An 18447-nucleotide genomic window follows, 5' to 3' on the forward strand; every position below is an offset into this window, starting at 1 on the left:
AATGAATTCCGCCCGATCTCCCTAGTTAATTGTATGTATAAGGTGATTTCCAAAGTTCTTGCAAACAGGATCAAAGGTGTGATTTCTGATGTTATTGATGACTGTCAATTTGCTTTCGTGGGAGGGAAGAATATGCTTGATAGTGTTCTTGTGGCGAATGAGGTAATTCATGAGGCGAAGAGAACGAAGAAACCAACTTTTGTTTTAAAAATTGATTATGAGAAAGCGTACGATTCAGTTGAGTGGGGTTTTCTCTTTTATATGCTTAGACGGATGAACTTTGGTGAAAAATGGGCGAGTTGGATCAGAGGTTGCCTAGAGTCCACATCTGTTTCTGTGTTAGTTAATGGAAGCCCCTCAGATGAGTTTAGAATGGAGAAAGGCCTTCGTCAAGGTGACCCATTAGCTCCGTTTCTGTTTATCATTATTTCAGAAGGTCTCAACGGTCTCCTCAAGCAAGCTGTACAAAATGGTCGTTTCTCCCCTTTTAAGTTTGGAACAGCAGATGGTCCTATGGTTTCCCTCCTACAATTCGCGGATGACACTATCTTTATTGGTGAGGTGTCGATGGAGAATATATTTGTTGTGAAATGTGTGCTGAGGTGTTTCGAGTTGATAGCTGGCTTGAAGGTTAATTTCTCTAAAAGCAAGATGGCAGGTGTAAATGTTCAGAATAATTGGTTTATTAGTTCAGCTTCTATGTTGCACTGCATGCAAATGCAAATCCCCTTTGTCTACCTTGGTGTTCCGGTGGGAGGCAATCCCAGGAGACTCTCTTTCTGGGACCCGATGATCAGTAAGCTGCGAGCGAGACTATCTAAATGGAAGCAGCGACAATTATCTTTTGGAGGTAGGATCTGTCTAATTAAAGCTGTCCTTTCATCTCTCCCTCTCTATTATTTGTCTTTTTTTAAGATGCCTTCTGGGATTATTGCTAAATGCAATAGTATTTTGAGAAGATTTCTCTGGGGAGGTTCTGAAGGTGAGGATAAAATTGCATGGGTGAGATGGGAAAAAGTATGTAGGCCAGTGAGTGAAGGTGGTTTAGGCATCAGAGATTGGAGACTTTTTAATTGGGCTTTACTTGGTAAATGGAAGTGGCGAATGATGATGGAAAAAGATAGCCTTTGGTGCCGAATTCTGAATACTAAGTACAATGGAGGGGTTTCTCATAAGGACTCCTGTTGGTGGAAAGATTTGATGTCTGTTTGTTCGGGTCCTATTAATGGGAGGTGGTTTGATGAGGCTGTTAGTAGGAGGATAGGGGATGGAAAATCTGCATTATTTTGGCAAGAGGATTGGTGGGGAACGGGTGTCTTAAAGGACAATTTTCAGAGGTTGTATATTCTTTCTTCCCAAAAGAATGCTTCAGTCTTTGATATGGGGGAGTGGAGGGATGGGGTCTGGCACTGGCGTTTTTCATGGACAAGAAATCTGTTTGACAGAGAATTACAGCGGGTTGATGAGCTTAAAAGACTACTTAGAAGCTTCTCTCCTAAAATGGGGCAGGGCGATTCATGGGCTTGGATAAAAGAGGGCTCTGGCTCCTACTCTGTGAAGTCAGCATATGAAGTACTTCAAGGGGATGTCCTGGAGGACGAAGGGAGTCTCTTTAATAATCTGTGGCGAGCTAAAGCGCCCTCTAATTCGAGAGCACTTGCTTGGAGGGTCCTCCTTAATAAAGTGCAAACTAAAGTTGAATTGGTTAGAAGAAATGCCATCCCGACTAATTCTGGGATCTCATGTGGATTGTGTCTATTGGAGGATGAATCAGTATCTCACCTCTTTTTCTCCTGCTCAATAGCTTGGAAGGTTTGGATGAAATTATGTAGATGGCTTGGGGTAAGTACTGTTTTACCGATGAATGTCAGAGCTCACTTTCTCCATTTTGGTTTCATCTTAGGGGCAGGGAAGAATATGAAATGTGTATCAACTCTGCTGTGGATTGCTGCAATATCCTCTTTATGGTTTTATCGTAACAAAGCAATTTTTGAAGGTGGTGTGGTGGACGTTGAAAAAATTACAGAACTGATACAATTTAAAGTTTGGCTATGGCTTAAAGCTAAGGGGAGGAATTTCCAGGCCTCTTCTTCAGATTGGATTCTGAATCCTATTTGTTGTATTACAGCTTTGTGACTGCTATTCTGTGGGGACGTTTGATATTGCTTGAATCCCTTGTCTTTTTGGTACTATTACTGGCTTAATATTCTTAGGCTTGGAGCTGTTGCTATATTATGGTGGAGCTAGGTTGATTTGTTGGGGGATTGATACCATGCCTTGTTTTTACTAGCTGCTTTGTTGGTGTAATGGAATCTTTGCTTGATATAGTTGAAGCTGTACTGCTAAACTGGCTTCGGGTGGTAGTGCTATGGATTTATTTTCATTCAGTTTCAATTAGTGGGTGGGTTTTGTAATTTCTCCTTGGAGGTATTGTTATGGCCTTCTAAAATATGTACTCTTTTTCCTTTTCCAGGTTTTTCCCAAGGGGGTTTTCCTGGGAAGGTTTTAATGAGGAATATTTTATTATGCTGTGCTTTCAAGGAGGAGGGGGTTTATTCCTGACATGTTTTTTCACTGTTTTTTGCTTCTTTCTTACTACTTTATCTTTCTTCCTCTTTGTATTGGGTTGAAGTACCCCTTGTACTTCATTCAATATATTCATTTGGCTTATCAAAAAAAAAATAATAATTTTGCAACCATTAAGCAACTATGTCTTGTATTTACAAGATTTCAGGCGTTACCCGTCTTATTTCCTAGAGGTGATTGCTATTACCCTGCGTGGAAATGAAACAAGTTGTTTCCTCAAGGATACAACTAAAGATGGTTAGAGTTGTTCTTTTAACTGGGGTGACAACAATCTCTGCCCCATTGTTGGTGACATTGGTTCGTAACGATCCTTGTCATGTTTGAGAAACGTCTTCCTGCAGTCTCAGGATGAAGACAGGGTTGGGGTTTTGAACCTATTCTTCAACGTACCAGCTATCAATTTAAATTCTTTATTTCTTTTGGTAGCTGGTTAATTTGTTTGGGTCATGATATCTTAATTCATCAGTATGATCTGTGAAAGATTATCAGTTGGAGGTTTTCTGATTCAGTTGGTTTAGGTTGTGTGAGTTTCATGCAGTCCAAGGTTAGTACATCAGGTCTACGTTTCTCAAGTTAAGTCCACAGGCCCAGGTTGGTTTTTAGAGGTGATGTTAATGCTTAAAGAGGTAGTGGAGTTTTTCATTGATGAATAGTATTGGTTGTTGGCAGGTTGTTATCAGGAGGATCTTCTTTTCTCTTGTGGCTCTTTTTGAAGGGGAAACTTGTTCTGCTTTGGCATCTAATTGTTGTTCTTTTCTTCTAGTTGCTGTCTTTGTGGTATTTGGTATATGTTTGTTTATACAGACTCATATTTGTTCTACAAGGCATGTTCAATTAAGAAATCATAACTACTCATAAAAAAGAATACAATACTTTAATTTACCTCTGAATTGGCCAATATATATTAAGATTTACTAAGAACGAGGATAATGAATTTTGCAGAATTGAAGAACAGTTGAGTTATTAATATATTAGCTATTACATTCCCGAGGAGGAACTTATTAATATATCACATTCTTCTCCTTAGGAGGAATTTATTAATGTATTCGTTATTACATTCTTCTCCTAAAGAGGAATCTAAGAAGCCTGGGTTTTCCAAGGACAAGCTTGCAATGATGCTGCAATCAATTGCTTCTCAGAAATTCCAGCATTGCACATGTTGGCAAAGGCCCTTGTGTATTTCCTTCCATACCTTGATAAAGCTCCGCAGTGCTTCTTGTAAGTTTTTATCTGCGCGAAAAATATATAAAGCAAACATAGTTAGAATTTGCATTGGAGTCCGCTGAAGTTTTCTTTCAAGCCGACAGGTGTTAATTAAGAATTAGATTTGTTTTTTTTTTTGAAAGTAGAATTAGATTTGTTAATTATGCTTAATTACCAGTGTCTTAAAACATTCCCAGTCATCAACAAGAGGCTGCCCTGCCGGACGAACATGAACCATGGTGTTGGAGCTTTTGTCTTCTCCAAACAAGAGGTTCCCTATGAGATGGACACTCTTATCCACATGCTCCCTGTGAGCCATTTCAGCATCTAACTCTTTCTGAGCTTGTAACTTCTCATTAGAACCATCCATTGCCTTTTCCAACTGAAACAACATTAAGAAACAAATTAAATAGTTAATTAAAATATCTTCCCATAAAGTGATATAGAATTACCATGAAATTAAATTTACCTTATGCCTTAGATAAAATAAGCGTGCATCTCGTTGGCTAACAAGTTCTGATGGATCACTAAATGGAATTGCATTATTGGTGGGGAGATTGAAGTTTTGATAAACTTCTTCATGACTGGGTGAACCAATGTATGTGGCAAGATAATCACTGCTCATCCTCATATCTCCATATTGCATTACGTGAGAATGCATTGTTGGAGGACTAATTGTTCTCTTGCGAACCTATATATATACACAATTTTCATTATATATGTTCAGTCAAGATATTATACATACATACATACAAGGATCGATGAAGTAAGTAATTAAATTTTGGCGTACATGTTCATATTGTCTTTCCAGAGTTTCTGACCTCGGATCATGCTTGTCACTGTTCCACAATCAAGACAACTAATATTATCGATCATAAAGAGGCATTTCATTTAGTTAATTGACTAAAATACTCTCAGATCCACATTTCTGAGTACTTATAATTATTATCTCTAAATTCCTATATATTACAAGTACTTAACTCACATATACTTTAAAAAAAAACAAATAGATAACAAAGATGAGTAAGGTAATTATGATTAAATTAATTGAACTATATATATATATAGATAGATACCTGTCTTCCATCCATGAAATGCTGTAGAGGTCTCCCAGACAAGTGCCATACTCTTTTATTAAGCAGTAATATCCCCAACTATTTTCCTCTGCATTTGCAGCAGTGGTTGCATAGATGTTTATGTCATCTGGAAGAAGTCCTTCAAACATGCTCCCAGATTCACATGCTTCCAAGTATATCACCTTCAAATATATATAATTAATTTCATGAAATATCATTATTTATTAAAAATGAAAAGTGAAGAAAATAACTTGACATTAATATAATAAATTATAACATAAATAAAATACATCTACGTACTCACCATCTTTTTATATGAATTTGCGGCATGTTTCTTCTTCAACGCATCTACAAGGTCGTTGGCTGTAATCATATCATCTAGCATGGCTAATCAAATAATTATAGAGGAAAAAAGTATTAGAAATATCGAATAAAGGGTTATATAAAGTTATAAACAAAAGACTTAATTAGATGTTTTTTACGTGAATACAAAATCCCAAGGCAATGAGTTACTAACATACTATGCCGGCATCGCCGTGGTCTGTGTAGTAAATGAAAATGATGTCGTCTGGGCCACTGTCCAAAACCTTCCCACTACCTCCAGTGGTAGCACTTTTGTTGCCACTAAGCACAGCAAAGAAGTTTTCTACACTCACTGCATCTCCAGTATAATCCTAAACAAATTTTATTGCTCCTTGCTTAGGTTATACCATACATATGTAAATATATATCATATATATCATATACTAATAAAATAAATATATACCTTGGGAACCCCTTCATAAACATTTGGACCATTTGGGCTGTTAAATATTTTTCCAGGCCATTTGTTTTCTTTATTGTAGGCAATGTCATCATACATGAAAACAATGATGTTTTCATCTGGAAGACCACCTTTCTTCAGAATCTGGTAGGCATGGCAAATATCAGCTTGGTGCCTGTAGTTGTAGAACTCATTAGAACCAGCAACCAGCAAAGCCCATCTCTTTCCCTCTGTTGATGACTGGTGATCACCAGTCACTGCCATACTCATCCAGAGTAATGCTATCAGCGGAATCAAGAAGCTGATCCAGCGATTCATTTTTTATTTTGGGTGTGATTTATGAAAGAAAGAATGCTAATACTTATAGTGATTGATCTTTTTCAAGAGCTCTCAGTCAGTGTACATAAATAATTCAGCGTCCAATGTATATATAGTAGCTCATGGGACGTGAGGTGTGAAGTTCTCTTTACTTAATGGGAATTATTCATCAATTTAATTAGTTTACTTTCATAGAATTTATATTTTATACAAATTAGGGATGGTACAGTATAAATCTTGCTACATATGGAATTAATTGTGATAAAATTTAATTAAATTTATTAAAAACTATTAATCCATGTTAAAAGTGGATCATCTTCTAAGAATGTTTATTGAGAAATAAATAAATAGATATTTAATATTTGATAAAATTACGATATAAATTTAAAATAAATTTTTTATTTTAATATTAAATGATTTTATATTTCTCATTTTGAGCAATTATTTTAAGATTTTGTCTAGCATCCATCATTTATTCGATTATGTATCTGCCAGCTTGTAACTTATAAACATAAGTAGGATTTGTAATCATGTGAAATAAGGTTTGTAACTTCAAAAAATGACACTAAAAGAGTTGTTCGAAAATTAGTTATTAATTAGCTGCAAATTTATTATTTTCGTAGCTAATTCGCATTCGATAACAATGTTTAAATTGCCCCTTATTGTTGAACATGCAACATGAAATGTTCTCCCAGACGCGGCCATGACAGCCTACCGGCCATTTCATCTTTAAGGGTGGAGGGAGGTGGGGTTTATCTCGTATTTAATTTCTAGAGTTATTTTAATTTATTAATATTGAGGCTGTTTAAAGTATCCAAGATAAGTGAGGAAAAATCACTCTAAGCTTAAGTGGCAAAATAATATTTTCACATATGTCATAGAAAATTCTGACTTAATTGTAGTTTAACATATTTGTAGTCAAACCATAATTGTATATATATAATATTTTATAATAAATTAACATACATATATTAATAAAATTAATACCGACTAAATTTAGATTTCTATATATAATGATCATTTTAATAATATATTTTTAAGATAAATAATCAACAATAAAGAATAAATAATAAAATAAATAACCAAGAAAACAAAAAGTAATTTCTTTTATAAGCATCAAATGAGCTCTTAATGAATAAATTGATAATACATATTAATTGTTTTGACATGTATATTGTTCAACTAAATGTGTTATGTGACTTCATTAGATTTATAGAATGAAGAATTTAATACATAGGGGTGACTTCATCTTAGAGGCACATCCGGTTCCATTGAGGTCTCATATTGATCTTATCTCTTAATGCATGTGTCTGATCTATAATTTATTTATTTTATTATTTATTCTTTATTGTTGATTATTTATCTTAAAAATATATTATTAAAATGATCATTATATATAGAAATCTAAATTTAGTCGGTATTAATTTTATTAATATATGTATGTTAATTTATTATAAAATATTATATATATACAATTATGGTTTGACTACAAATATGTTAAACTACAATTAAGTCAGAATTTTCTAAGACATATGTGAAAATATTATTTTGCCACTTAAGCTTAGAGTGATTTTTCCTCACTTATCTTGGATACTTTAAACAGCCTCAATATTAATAAATTAAAATAACTCTAGAAATTAAATACGAGATAAAACTAAAGGCATTTGAAATAAAGCAATGTGCGGCTAGTTATAAGGACCATACATGCACATGAAATATTCCCATTCTTATTTTGTTCTCTCAGCAGAAATTGTTAAACTCTTTCGATGACTTCACAGTGTATGAGTTTTGTGAAAAGTTTTACAATAATAATATTAATATGTGATCAAATTCCAGTTGTTAAATGTTACTTTCAGAATATGAAAATGTTGCTTTGTTTCTATTAGTTCAAAGGAAAATTATGAGAAAACATGATTAATTATACAACTTAGTTTTACATAACAATGTACAAAATATCTAATTAGCTGTATCTTCTATACGATTAAAACTTCCCTAATCCGTTAAGTACATTTATGTATAATTACTCAATATAAAAATAATGTACAGCTTGTTGGCATATATGATGAAGGCTTTCCGACTCATTTAATTTTCATATCATTTTGTAGCTAGTAGTCAGTCACCATTTCTTCCAACTTTGAGCCAAAAAACAGATCAGTTTATCAATTTTTTAACCAAAAAAAAGATTTTTTAAATTTTAACCTATAAGTGGCTCATTCCAAAACGAATACATATTAAGCCTCGTTATAAAGCTAGCACGTGTTCTTAGAATCGAAATTATTCAATCTCTTTTCGTGAGTTCTTCAAAATTCATTCTAACATGAACATAATAGTATTTTATAAAACATTCCAAATGACAGCCATGCATAATGGATGCTAATATCTATTTAAGACCTGGCTCATCTGATTTATAGTAAGGTGAGTGAGTACTGACTAGTTTTGAATTCAGATCTAAATTACTAGATGAGTTAAACTCTCTCGGCCTCGATCAGCTTTCATTCATTAATTAAAATGCTATTTTTTAATTTATATAAGTGCATGAACAAAATTAATCGAATAAAACTTTAATTAAATTAAAATGAACTACTTAAATATCTTTTGAGAAAGAGTACCGCTATATCACACGAGGAGCTTATGCACGAGGAGGCACGAGTGACGTGGATTAGTTAATGAAACCCACTTTTTGGACCATCTCCCTCCTTTCTCTTATTCTTTCCATAATTTTCCTCTGCAATTTTTGCTGCGTGCTGAAACAAACCCATTGAGGTTGCTCTTCTTTTCACATCCAACCTCAAGTTGTGCCATCGACCCATGCGAACCAAACCTGCAAGCCTGTAGCCCCAGCCCCATCATACCAACCATCGAACCCCAACTTTGCCATCGGGACAACCTCCAACCACCGCGTTCTCCTCCTCTCAGTTCAGATCTGACTCACTCGCGCTGATGTAAGTGAGTATGTAACCTCCGCCGTGGTTAGCCACTGTACTACCGTAATACACAACCAGAAGTCAGCAGTTAGCCACCGTCGATCCCATAACGTCGTCGTTGAACCCTTCTCCCTCATGACCGAAAACCCCAGCTCCGCATCATACCCTTCTGTGCGCTCGAACCACTCTCTTCCTCTGTGGGCTCTCTCCCTTTCTCTGCAATTAGGACAAAAGTCTGCAATTTGAAGCTCTATTCATTTAAATTTGGTTCTTTATTTTGATCAATGTCGCAGTTCAGATTTGTGTGATGTTGTGAACTGAGGGATGATGCAACATCAAGATTGCCCCTGTTTTATTTTTTTTATAATTATTTTTAAGAAAAAATGGTCCTCGTGCGTGGTCGTGCGTAGAAGGCTCGTGCCTTTTAGCATTTTCCTTTGAGAAATAATTCAATAAGAATTTAATGGATATCAACTGCAATGAATTGCTAGTTTCAAGACCCTAGATTCTCATATTTCATAGAGAATTCATGGGCTGAAATACAAATTTAAGGGTGGGGTCACATGTCCTCAAAGAAAAATTAAAGGGGCTCAAAGCAAGACTGAAAATATGGAAAACAAGGAGATTTTTGGACACCTGCAGAATAGGTGCAACACTGATGTCTAGAAAAAAAAAATGAATTGGATTTAAAAGAGGGAGAGGAAGGTCTAATCCAAGAAGAAATTAAGCTGAGAAATAAAGGACTTATTGAATGAGTTCTAATCAGTCTTGAGGCCAAAAAATCATTGTTGTGTCAAAAAGCAAGGTCTAAATTGATTTTTTTTGAAAGCAAGGTGTAAATTGATAAAAGAAAGGGAGTTTTTTCACCCTATCGTTAATTGAGCAAACAAACCAATTTTATTGTGGGCTTGATTATTGATTGAAGATGGGAGGAGGACTCAGGGAGAATGAAACAAGAAATTAGACAATTTTGTGAGGATAAATTTTAGTAAAAAAACGTGGTTTCATATTATATTATGTACTCCCTCTGTTTTAGAAAAATTGTTGTTTTCGGTACTCTTTTAATATTTTAAAATGTTTATTGTTTTAGAAAATCAACGCATTTTTTTCCACTTATACCCTCATTTAATATATTTTCTCTCACTTATCATTTTTCATATTAACCAATCACAAGTCTTCTCTATTAACTACATTCTTTTCTATCTAAGTATAATTTAATAGCTGCACATAATACTAGTAAAATTAAATAATGACATTTTAGTAACACTATACTATCAATAATTGTCATCTTACTCTTTGTGTCACAGCCTTAAGTAGTTGTTATTCCCACTCCGACATCTAGTCCAAGAAACTTTTTTTTTTTTGCAGTCTGGAATCAAAACAGAGTTAAACTACAAAGTTGAAGAGAAAAATAAAGTAATTGCACGTTGTGCCCGAATGCAAATTCCTTCATCTGCTATTTTATTTTGAATTTCGAAAATTTTTTATTCCACCATAAATCTTCAAATATTCTATCTTGATTTACTGTGGTGGTATCATAATTTTTAAAAATCATCTGATATCAATTATGTTAAAATTTTGCAGTTAAATGCACTTTAAATTTGAAGCTAAACGCAGTGCATCACCTATGCACTGTAAAGTTCGTGACAACAATATTTGTAGAACGAAGGAAGTATTACCTATTTTTTTTATAGTCATGTATTACCAAATTTGCTATCATATTCTACTATTTATTTAATTTTTTTTCCCGAATAATAGCTCAAGCGGTAAGAGCTAAGGAATATATGAATTGAGGTGAGAGGTCCTGACAATCTCCAAAATGCAATCTATCTTTCCGACGAAAAAAAATTCTTTTATTTCATTTTCCAGTAAAAAATCCAACCATACTTTTTTTTTTCTGAACTAAAAATCCAACCATACTAGTGCAGTGTAAACCTTACTTTACTTACTTACCTGTCTGATTTAAAAATGGGTACTCATTCATCTCGTTAAATACAAAATCACAGCTCACAAGTAACCAGTCACATGAAGCCGACAGAACACCCTTTAGACCTGTTTTTGCTTCCTGTCTAAGCACTAATAATAAACGATAAGATTATATTATGAACATATCGACACAAACAGGTGCAAGTTGTAAATCACTTAAGGATGTGATGATAAGACAGGATTTGCCTGATTCTAAAGCTTTAGGGGATTCTGATTCTTTTTCCATGACTTAAACTCCTCCATTCATATTCAACTGATTTTTTCAGGCTGAACTAGTGTTTCAACAGTAAACAAATACAATCCCACTCTACCCTTTTCAACAAACTTGTTTTCAAAGCTGAAGAGTTGCAGAAACCAAGAACATGGGGATTCTTGGAGACCCACTTGTTGTTTTTCTGATATTTTGAGGTTTTGTGCAAGTGTGTTGGCAGAAAATTAGTTTTTAGCTTCTGGGTATGCTTTAAGGTGTCAAAGTTTGGATCTTTTATACTGGGGTGTTGTGATTGAGGAGCTGAAAGCATGATGAGTTTGTAGTGTTCTTTTGCAGAGATCTGGTTAAATGGAACCTCCTACGGGATTTTGTGCTTCCTTGTCGAGCTTCATTCGATTTCTTCCTTTCTTCATTGGGCTTCTGCTTCTTGGCAACATCAAAGGTGAGTGTCCATGCCTCTGTTCTGTGTTATTTTGGAGGTTATTGGTATGATTTACTTGGAATTTACATGCTGAAGTTCAACAAAACAGAATTATTTGTAGGAAAACGTCACTTAGACCTGTTTCTGCACCAAAAATTGGGTTGGGAGAGAGAGGAAGAGAAGAGAGATAAGTGAAATCTATGATACATGATGTGAAGTGATACAGATATAGAAAGAATCATAAGGGCATGTGGGGTGGATTTATGGGTGTCTCTACTATTTTAGAAAATGCAATACTAATTGTTTGTCTTTGCATTTTTTTTCTTAATCATACTAATAATTTTTTGCCCAATGATGGAGATGCCAGATGGAGTTTGGTGTGCTATTTTACACGTGTTTTCTTTTGACATGTATTTGTTGAGTAATTATTGGTTCTTATTAAGTTAATCCCTATCCTAAGAATAACTAAATTATCATATTTTATTTCTGATTAGTCTCATAGATTTGTTGATGATTCAATATCAAAGAAACACAGCATTTTGAAACCTAAAAGAGAATGCATTTGAATGACAAATATTTAATATTTTAAGGTTAAAGTTTAATATATTCTAGGCAAAACAGAGGAATTGAAACAGCTTGTATGCTTGTTTAATTTTCCACTACAGAATTTATGATTGTGAACCTTACTACCATTGCTCAAACTGCCAATTTCTTCAGGTGTCATTTTCTTCCCATTGACATGCTTAATAATAACAATTGGCAACTCTGCTATCATACTTGGACTTTGGCCTGCACATGTTGTTTGGACATATTACTGCGTTGTGAGGTGCTTCCCTTGACTGCGAATCTTTCTATTTTTTGCTCATTGATCTATTCATTTATAGTGAATATGTAATTAGTTTCTCATAGTGATTTCCTTAATGAACAGAGCTAAGCACATAGGGCCTTTTCTGAAGCTTATTATCTGCACATGTGTACTACCAGTGCTGTTGATTTCATGGCCGCTGGTTGGTATTCTTGGAAGCATTGTAGGTGGAGCCGCCTTGGGATATCTTTCACCAATATTTGCAACTTTTGAAGCTGTAGAGGAAGGAAAAGATGATAAGCTCTTCCACTGTTTCATTGTATGTGCAAATTTCGTTGTTAAAATGCTTGTTATTTGTGTTACCCTGTTGTTCATTACTGAAATTTCACTCTACGTCCTCAGGATGGTACGTGGAGCACTTTAGAAAGGAGCTGCATGGTTGTTAGGGATGTAAGAGATGTTTGTTTCTATTCCTACTTTTCAGTTATGGATGACCTACGAGAAAAGGGACCTCCAAATAGAAAATACTATGAGATCAGGTGTTTCCATTGTATGCCTCTCAGTGTTTGTTTATATTATCATGTCTCTGAAGCATTCTTAATTGCTCATGCTGTGGCCTGGGCGATGAATATATACCTCTTAATCATGTCAATCACATCTAAGAAGTTGATATTATCTAAGTACTTTCTTTTGGTTGACAGTTCCTTTTTGACTTTTTCTGTTCTTGTAGGGAAATTGGTTGTAGGTCTACACACATTCAAATTTTAAGCCTTAATTGTATAGAGAATATGATTTCAATTTGAATCACTAGTTTATTAATTTGGGATATTGTAAATTGAGTATTAAAATGAAACCATTCAAAACTTGTTTTTCCAAATAAAGTCTGAGAAGGAAGAATCGTTTCACAAACTTAAGGTCAATTTGACATTCTGCAAAAAATATGTTGCAAATCTAACCCTTGCAATCTTAGATAGGTCAAAGCTCTTCTATATTTCATACTTTTGTCACACTGATCTTGGGAATCTAATCATATGCATAATTGTCCTGCCAGACTTAATAACGGCATTGCTTGAGCACATTATAGTTGAAAGTATTGACTCAAGAGATTGGATATGTATAGAATATATAAGAATATGAGTTCTTTTCATGGGATATCATGGAGTTCTGGTGAAGTTCCATTGAAAAGTAGAAACTTAAGTATGGAAGTTATAGTAACCACAGCGATTCTCTTGATCAAATTTCCGCGAAATTTCACTTCTTTTCTTTTCACCAATATGGTGAACCAAATGATACTAATTTTTAACTACTGTTCTCTGCTATGCAATTTGTGTTAGTTATATCTTTAGCATGTGCTTATTCAACCATACCTCTTCTAAACAAAAACATTCTGTATTGCTGTTTAGTAGGAGCTTAAAACCATGAGAAAATGTGACTTTGAAAAGGATTTCTGAATCAACCTGACTTATATTACACAAAATATGGTGTTACTAGACTCAGAACTTGTTCTATATGATCTATTTTGAAATTTTAATGATGTTTCTCTGTGCAGGCTGCATTATCTTCCTGGTGCTTTAATGGCTACAGTTATCGGAATCATAGTTGATGTGCCGGTTATTTCATTTATTGCCCTATGCAAAGGCCCTTACATGCTTTTCAAAGGGTGGCACCGGTTGTTTCATGACCTCATTGGCCGTGAAGGCCCTTTCTTGGAGACAATATGTGTACCTTTTGCAGGTCTTGCCATCCTTCTGTGGCCACTGGCTGTTACTGGGGCAGTTTTGGCATCCATGTTAGCAAGTTTCTTTCTTGGTGCTTATGCAGGGGTTGTTGCATATCAGGTCAGTCCTCCTATCTTTCACCCTCTTTTTGTGCTGTTGTTATTATAGCCAGTTATGATATTCTAATAGAGATACTGGTTCAGATAATAGGAATTCACAAAGTAGAGAGAGAATTTTATTGAATAGACTTCGTCTCTAGATTAAAGCAAACTATCATTCTTTAAACACCATTGTTAAAGCAAACTTCATATTCACAGATTTTTATCGTGCCATATAACAAATTTTCCATTGGCCCTAATTGCATTCCAGGTTTTGGAATAAGTGGGGATGAAATAGGCCTAATGAAAGTTCTTATGAATGCCTTGAAGGCATTTTATGCATCACTGATAGGTACTCACAGTTGGATAGAAGTGTTAGTGAGTTTGTTAGTGGGTTAGAAGGTTAATAAGGCTTGATGCCTATACATAAGAGGGAGTCAGTGAGGGATGGTTATCTTTTTATTCACTTTGGAAATTGGGTTGAGAGAGCGTTAGGTCTCTCTGGTTTTAGGGAGGGTGTTCGGGGTTCTTTCCGTGCATATTTCCCTTAATTCCTATTTGGGAATTAGGGTTTTACCGTTGAATAATATCTTATTTGGCTGGGTTCTATCAATCAATTTGCTATTTATATCTTTTTTCTGTTTTACCCATCAAAGACCATACCTAATAACATGTTTAGGTTTTTATTGCTTTAGAAATGATGCTTTCTATAGGGCACCATAAGACTTGGTCATTTTTTGTTACTTGTAAGGAAAAAGTTTTATTTTGCTTTAGACTTGCTGACGCATATTTTGACACAAGTTTATGTCAGTTTGCTTGAATCTGATTGAGCCCACCAAGAAACGATATTTAGAAGGAGTTAACTCAATTTCTCTACCTACAATTACAATCTGTAAAGTATGCTTAGAGCAAAGTTATAAATTTAACATAAAACTGTTTTCATTCTGGAATTGTTGGTTCATAAATGGTATTAGATTGTGGTGGGTTAAAATTGTTTTAGAGTTCGATCCCTGTAACAATTGGAGGGGACCTGTATAAAATGCAGTTCTGCCTATCATTCACAACTGGAGGGACAATTCAAATTGAAGTTGTCAACTGATGCCTTCAGGCATATCTAATCTGAGGTGCTTTACGTACTCTAAACCTAATCAGTGAATTTGCTATCCCAGCTAGGCTGAGTTCTGGTCCTATGCTAATACCCTCAGTTCCACTAAAATGTGTCCTTTTAGGGCCTTCTACGGAAGTATAGAGTGAATTTATTGACAATAGAAGTTAACTAGTTGATGGATGAAAGGAATGAAGTGTTACACAAACTCAAAACTATTTTGGTCTTGGTTCAGACCAAAATGAAGCAGTACAATGTAAGAATACTAGGGATGTGAGTTATCTTCCCATTGTGTTAAAGGTTCCATATTATGAAAACAGGTCTTCTGCTAAGAAGATTAATGAGAAGCTAAATCCAAGATTTTTAGGTGCCTTTTGAGGCGGAAGCTTCTAGAATAGAGTTGTGTGCATTAATGCATTTGGCATTCCACAAAAAAATTTAAGAATGTCAGTAGCTACACCTACCGGCAGCAAACCATTATCACCTGTGCCTTCAGAGGATGGGGAGCTAAAAGTACATCCTGCTGCTGGGGTTCTGCAATTTAGTGGGAGTGCTCATTCAGTGGCAAGATTTTCCACATTTGAGAATCATTTGGAGAGCTATCAGACCACACAGGCCAATTTCTCTGAATTTCACCTTGTCCTCAATGTGAAAATGGTGGTATGGAATATTTTCAGATCCCCATCAACTCAAGTATAATACAGGAGATGGAGAGGGAGAGAGGTAAGAGATTACTGTGAATTGTTTCAACAGAATTTTAAGTGTCAAGGAAAAGGGCGAGTAGACAAGAATCTGTTATTGGGGAGTGAGTTAAATTAGGGGAAGGTTTAGAGTGAACAAGTGTGTATTAATCAAGTGTTTTGAGAGGTAGGTACTAGGGAGGTTGCACCACTTCGATCTATCAGGCTTTTCTATTTTCTGTTTATGATTTCCTTTTGTACTGATCATTTTCTTCCATTGTTTCCTCCTGTAATTGTAGAAGTAAAGGAACCTTCAGTTTGAATACAATAAAATCTGTGTTCTATTCACCTGACTAGTAATTTCCTGCAGGAATCTTCTTTCAAGTCGGGCCTTTGGTATGTCGTTGCATCTTTGTCTCTTTATGATGAATACTGCAATGATATTCTTGACATGCCAGAAGGAACTTGCTTCCCTAGGTTTTTTTCTGCTCCCTTATATTTATCAATGTTAATTGCAGTTAATGTTTTTATGTTGGGTTCTTACACATTTGATATCTGATAGGCCTCAATATCGGAAAAAGGTTGATTCATCACAGAGAACTTCTCGTTTAAATTCCATCTCAGGAGGCTCCTCCCGAAAAGCTCCGTCTCGCACATCTTCAGTGAGAAATAATATTGCCGAGTTGAAATCACTTGAGGTATCTTCATAGTATTTTGTGTACAAATGTTCAATGATGCATGGCTCAAATATTACTTTTATTCTTTGGATGTTAATGTTTTGCATCTTGGGTCTGTACTAAATGATGTGTTCATGCCTTGTGTAGCTGCTGGATTGCTTATTCAGTGAGTGTTTCCGTGTAGGAGGAAAAATGATTTCTGAAGGTCTAATTACAGGCAAAGATATAGAAGAAGCCGGATCCAGTAAAGGGAGTAGTGTTATTAGTATTGGCTTGCTAGCATATTGCCTGCTCCAGGGACTCTTGCGCTCTGCGAAAGCCAGTTCAATGGGTATATTGATCAGTAAGTGAAGCCATGGCAGAAGTTCTAGTTGTCTTTTTCTTACCCTTCTTCAGATTTTTATTCTATTTTCTTTCTTTTATATCTTTTCACTGCCCTTTCTTCTTCTCTTTTTCAGTTTATTTTGTCTGAACTATCTTGATGAGACCATTTTGGTCACTTCCTCAATGTAGGTGATGATACTGAACTAACAACCTCAAACAGACCAAGTGAGATATTCTTTGAATGGTTCCTTAATCCGCTTTTGATCATTAAGGAACAAATCAAAGCTGAAAATCTTTCTGCCTCGGAAGAGGACTACCTCTGCAAATTAGTTCTCTTAGGTGGTGATTCCGAGAGATTGAAAAGCTCAACAATAGGCCCGGCTCCTGAGTCCGAGGTCAAGCGTGCTGAACTTGATGCATTGGCTAGAAGGTACTAATCCATCAGACCAAAAACTTCGATTTAGCAGCAAAGACACACTAGTCCCTGAGAATGCAAAATCCCCACTATTCACTAAGAACTACAAATATTGTGTTCAATCTCTAGCAACTAATATGACCCATTTTTTTAGGATTGGTAGGGGTTTGAATGAAAATTTTACATTCTCAGGTTTTAATGTGTCCATTGGCAAAGTTTTACTATTGATATATTTTTTCTTCTAATAATCCTTCCATTTTAAGCTTCTTTTGTCTTAATTTTGTTACTAGACTGCGAGGGATCACAAAATCGATGACAAGGTTCCCAACCTTCAAGCGTCGCTTTGATGATCTCGTAAGAACATTATCTGATGATCATGCTGAGAAGCATGGAGCGCCTGCAATGACCAGATCAAAGAGTGCCTTTGGTAGATTGATTAGTTTAAAGTCTTTCAGAGGGACAAGAACAAATGGGTCTGTTCAAGGGTCTCAACATGTTGCAAGAGACGAAGAAAGTTCTTGATAAGAATTCCTTGTTTTATATTGTTAACCCAAAGAAGCAAATTATCATGTCACCAGTGCTTTGTTCAATCCAAATTTACATGTACACTAGTTTTTTGTTTTGTAGTTACATGTACACTAATTCATGATACTGTAATGTACAATCAAAGTGTATATTTGTGCAAAATGTGGCCCCAAGTTTAGGCTGTTGTAGACTAGTGTAATGTTGTTCCCATGTCTTTCTATTCATTTCTCATGTCAATAAGTCTCTTGAGGAAAAAAAATTAACTGTTAACTTTAGGAATAAAAGCTAAGTGAGCATTCTCCACGCCCTTATACTTTATCTAAGTTACACATTGATCTGACCTGATCGGCTGAATGAGGCTGATGATAAAGGAAATCTTCAGCCTATGTGCATGGAGGGTAAAGTTAATCAACTTGGGGAATTGCCTCAAGAAAGATAATACAAATATGGGAAAGTTACTGTAAAAATCCCATAGATTCTCTTCCCTATCACGTCCTTGCTTAGCAAGGAAATCAACAAAAATTACTACATTCCATAAACACGTTCACAACATCAATACAAATTGATCTCCTCCAACAACTTCCAACAAGTAACTCTTATGATAAGATTTTT

The 18447-nt window shown here is 35.1% G+C and overlaps 2 protein-coding genes across 4 annotated transcripts; one reads left to right on the forward strand and one right to left on the reverse strand.

Annotated features, from left to right (window-relative positions):
* Window positions 1-3505: 3505 nt before the first annotated feature.
* On the reverse strand, window positions 3506-6053 carry LOC130729628 (vacuolar-processing enzyme-like). The gene is made up of 8 exons (XM_057581436.1): window positions 5632-6053; window positions 5383-5539; window positions 5170-5252; window positions 4866-5047; window positions 4580-4628; window positions 4259-4480; window positions 3965-4171; window positions 3506-3816 (listed from the first exon to the last, which is right to left on the reverse strand). Exons 1-8 carry the CDS (start codon window positions 5944-5946, stop codon window positions 3664-3666), a joined length of 1368 nt encoding a protein of 455 aa, XP_057437419.1. The 5' UTR covers window positions 5947-6053; the 3' UTR covers window positions 3506-3663.
* Window positions 6054-10894: 4841 nt separating this feature from the next.
* Window positions 10895-18028, forward strand: LOC130729629 (uncharacterized membrane protein At3g27390-like). 3 transcript variants are annotated; one of them, XM_057581439.1, is made up of 11 exons: window positions 10912-11309; window positions 11391-11509; window positions 12206-12314; window positions 12417-12612; window positions 12696-12832; window positions 13843-14131; window positions 16265-16371; window positions 16457-16592; window positions 16719-16914; window positions 17085-17325; window positions 17601-18028. In XM_057581439.1, exons 2-11 carry the CDS (start codon window positions 11416-11418, stop codon window positions 17830-17832), a joined length of 1737 nt encoding a protein of 578 aa, XP_057437422.1. In that variant the 5' UTR covers window positions 10912-11309; window positions 11391-11415; the 3' UTR covers window positions 17833-18028. The 3 variants fall into 3 exon arrangements, with proteins under 3 accessions (XP_057437420.1, XP_057437422.1, XP_057437421.1); XM_057581438.1 differs by having other exon boundaries at window positions 11404-11509; XM_057581437.1 differs by having other exon boundaries at window positions 10895-11509.
* Window positions 18029-18447: the final 419 nt, after the last annotated feature.

This window comes from Lotus japonicus, chromosome 1 (assembly GCF_012489685.1).
Source record: "Lotus japonicus ecotype B-129 chromosome 1, LjGifu_v1.2".
NCBI classification, from domain to species: domain Eukaryota; kingdom Viridiplantae; phylum Streptophyta; class Magnoliopsida; order Fabales; family Fabaceae; genus Lotus; species Lotus japonicus.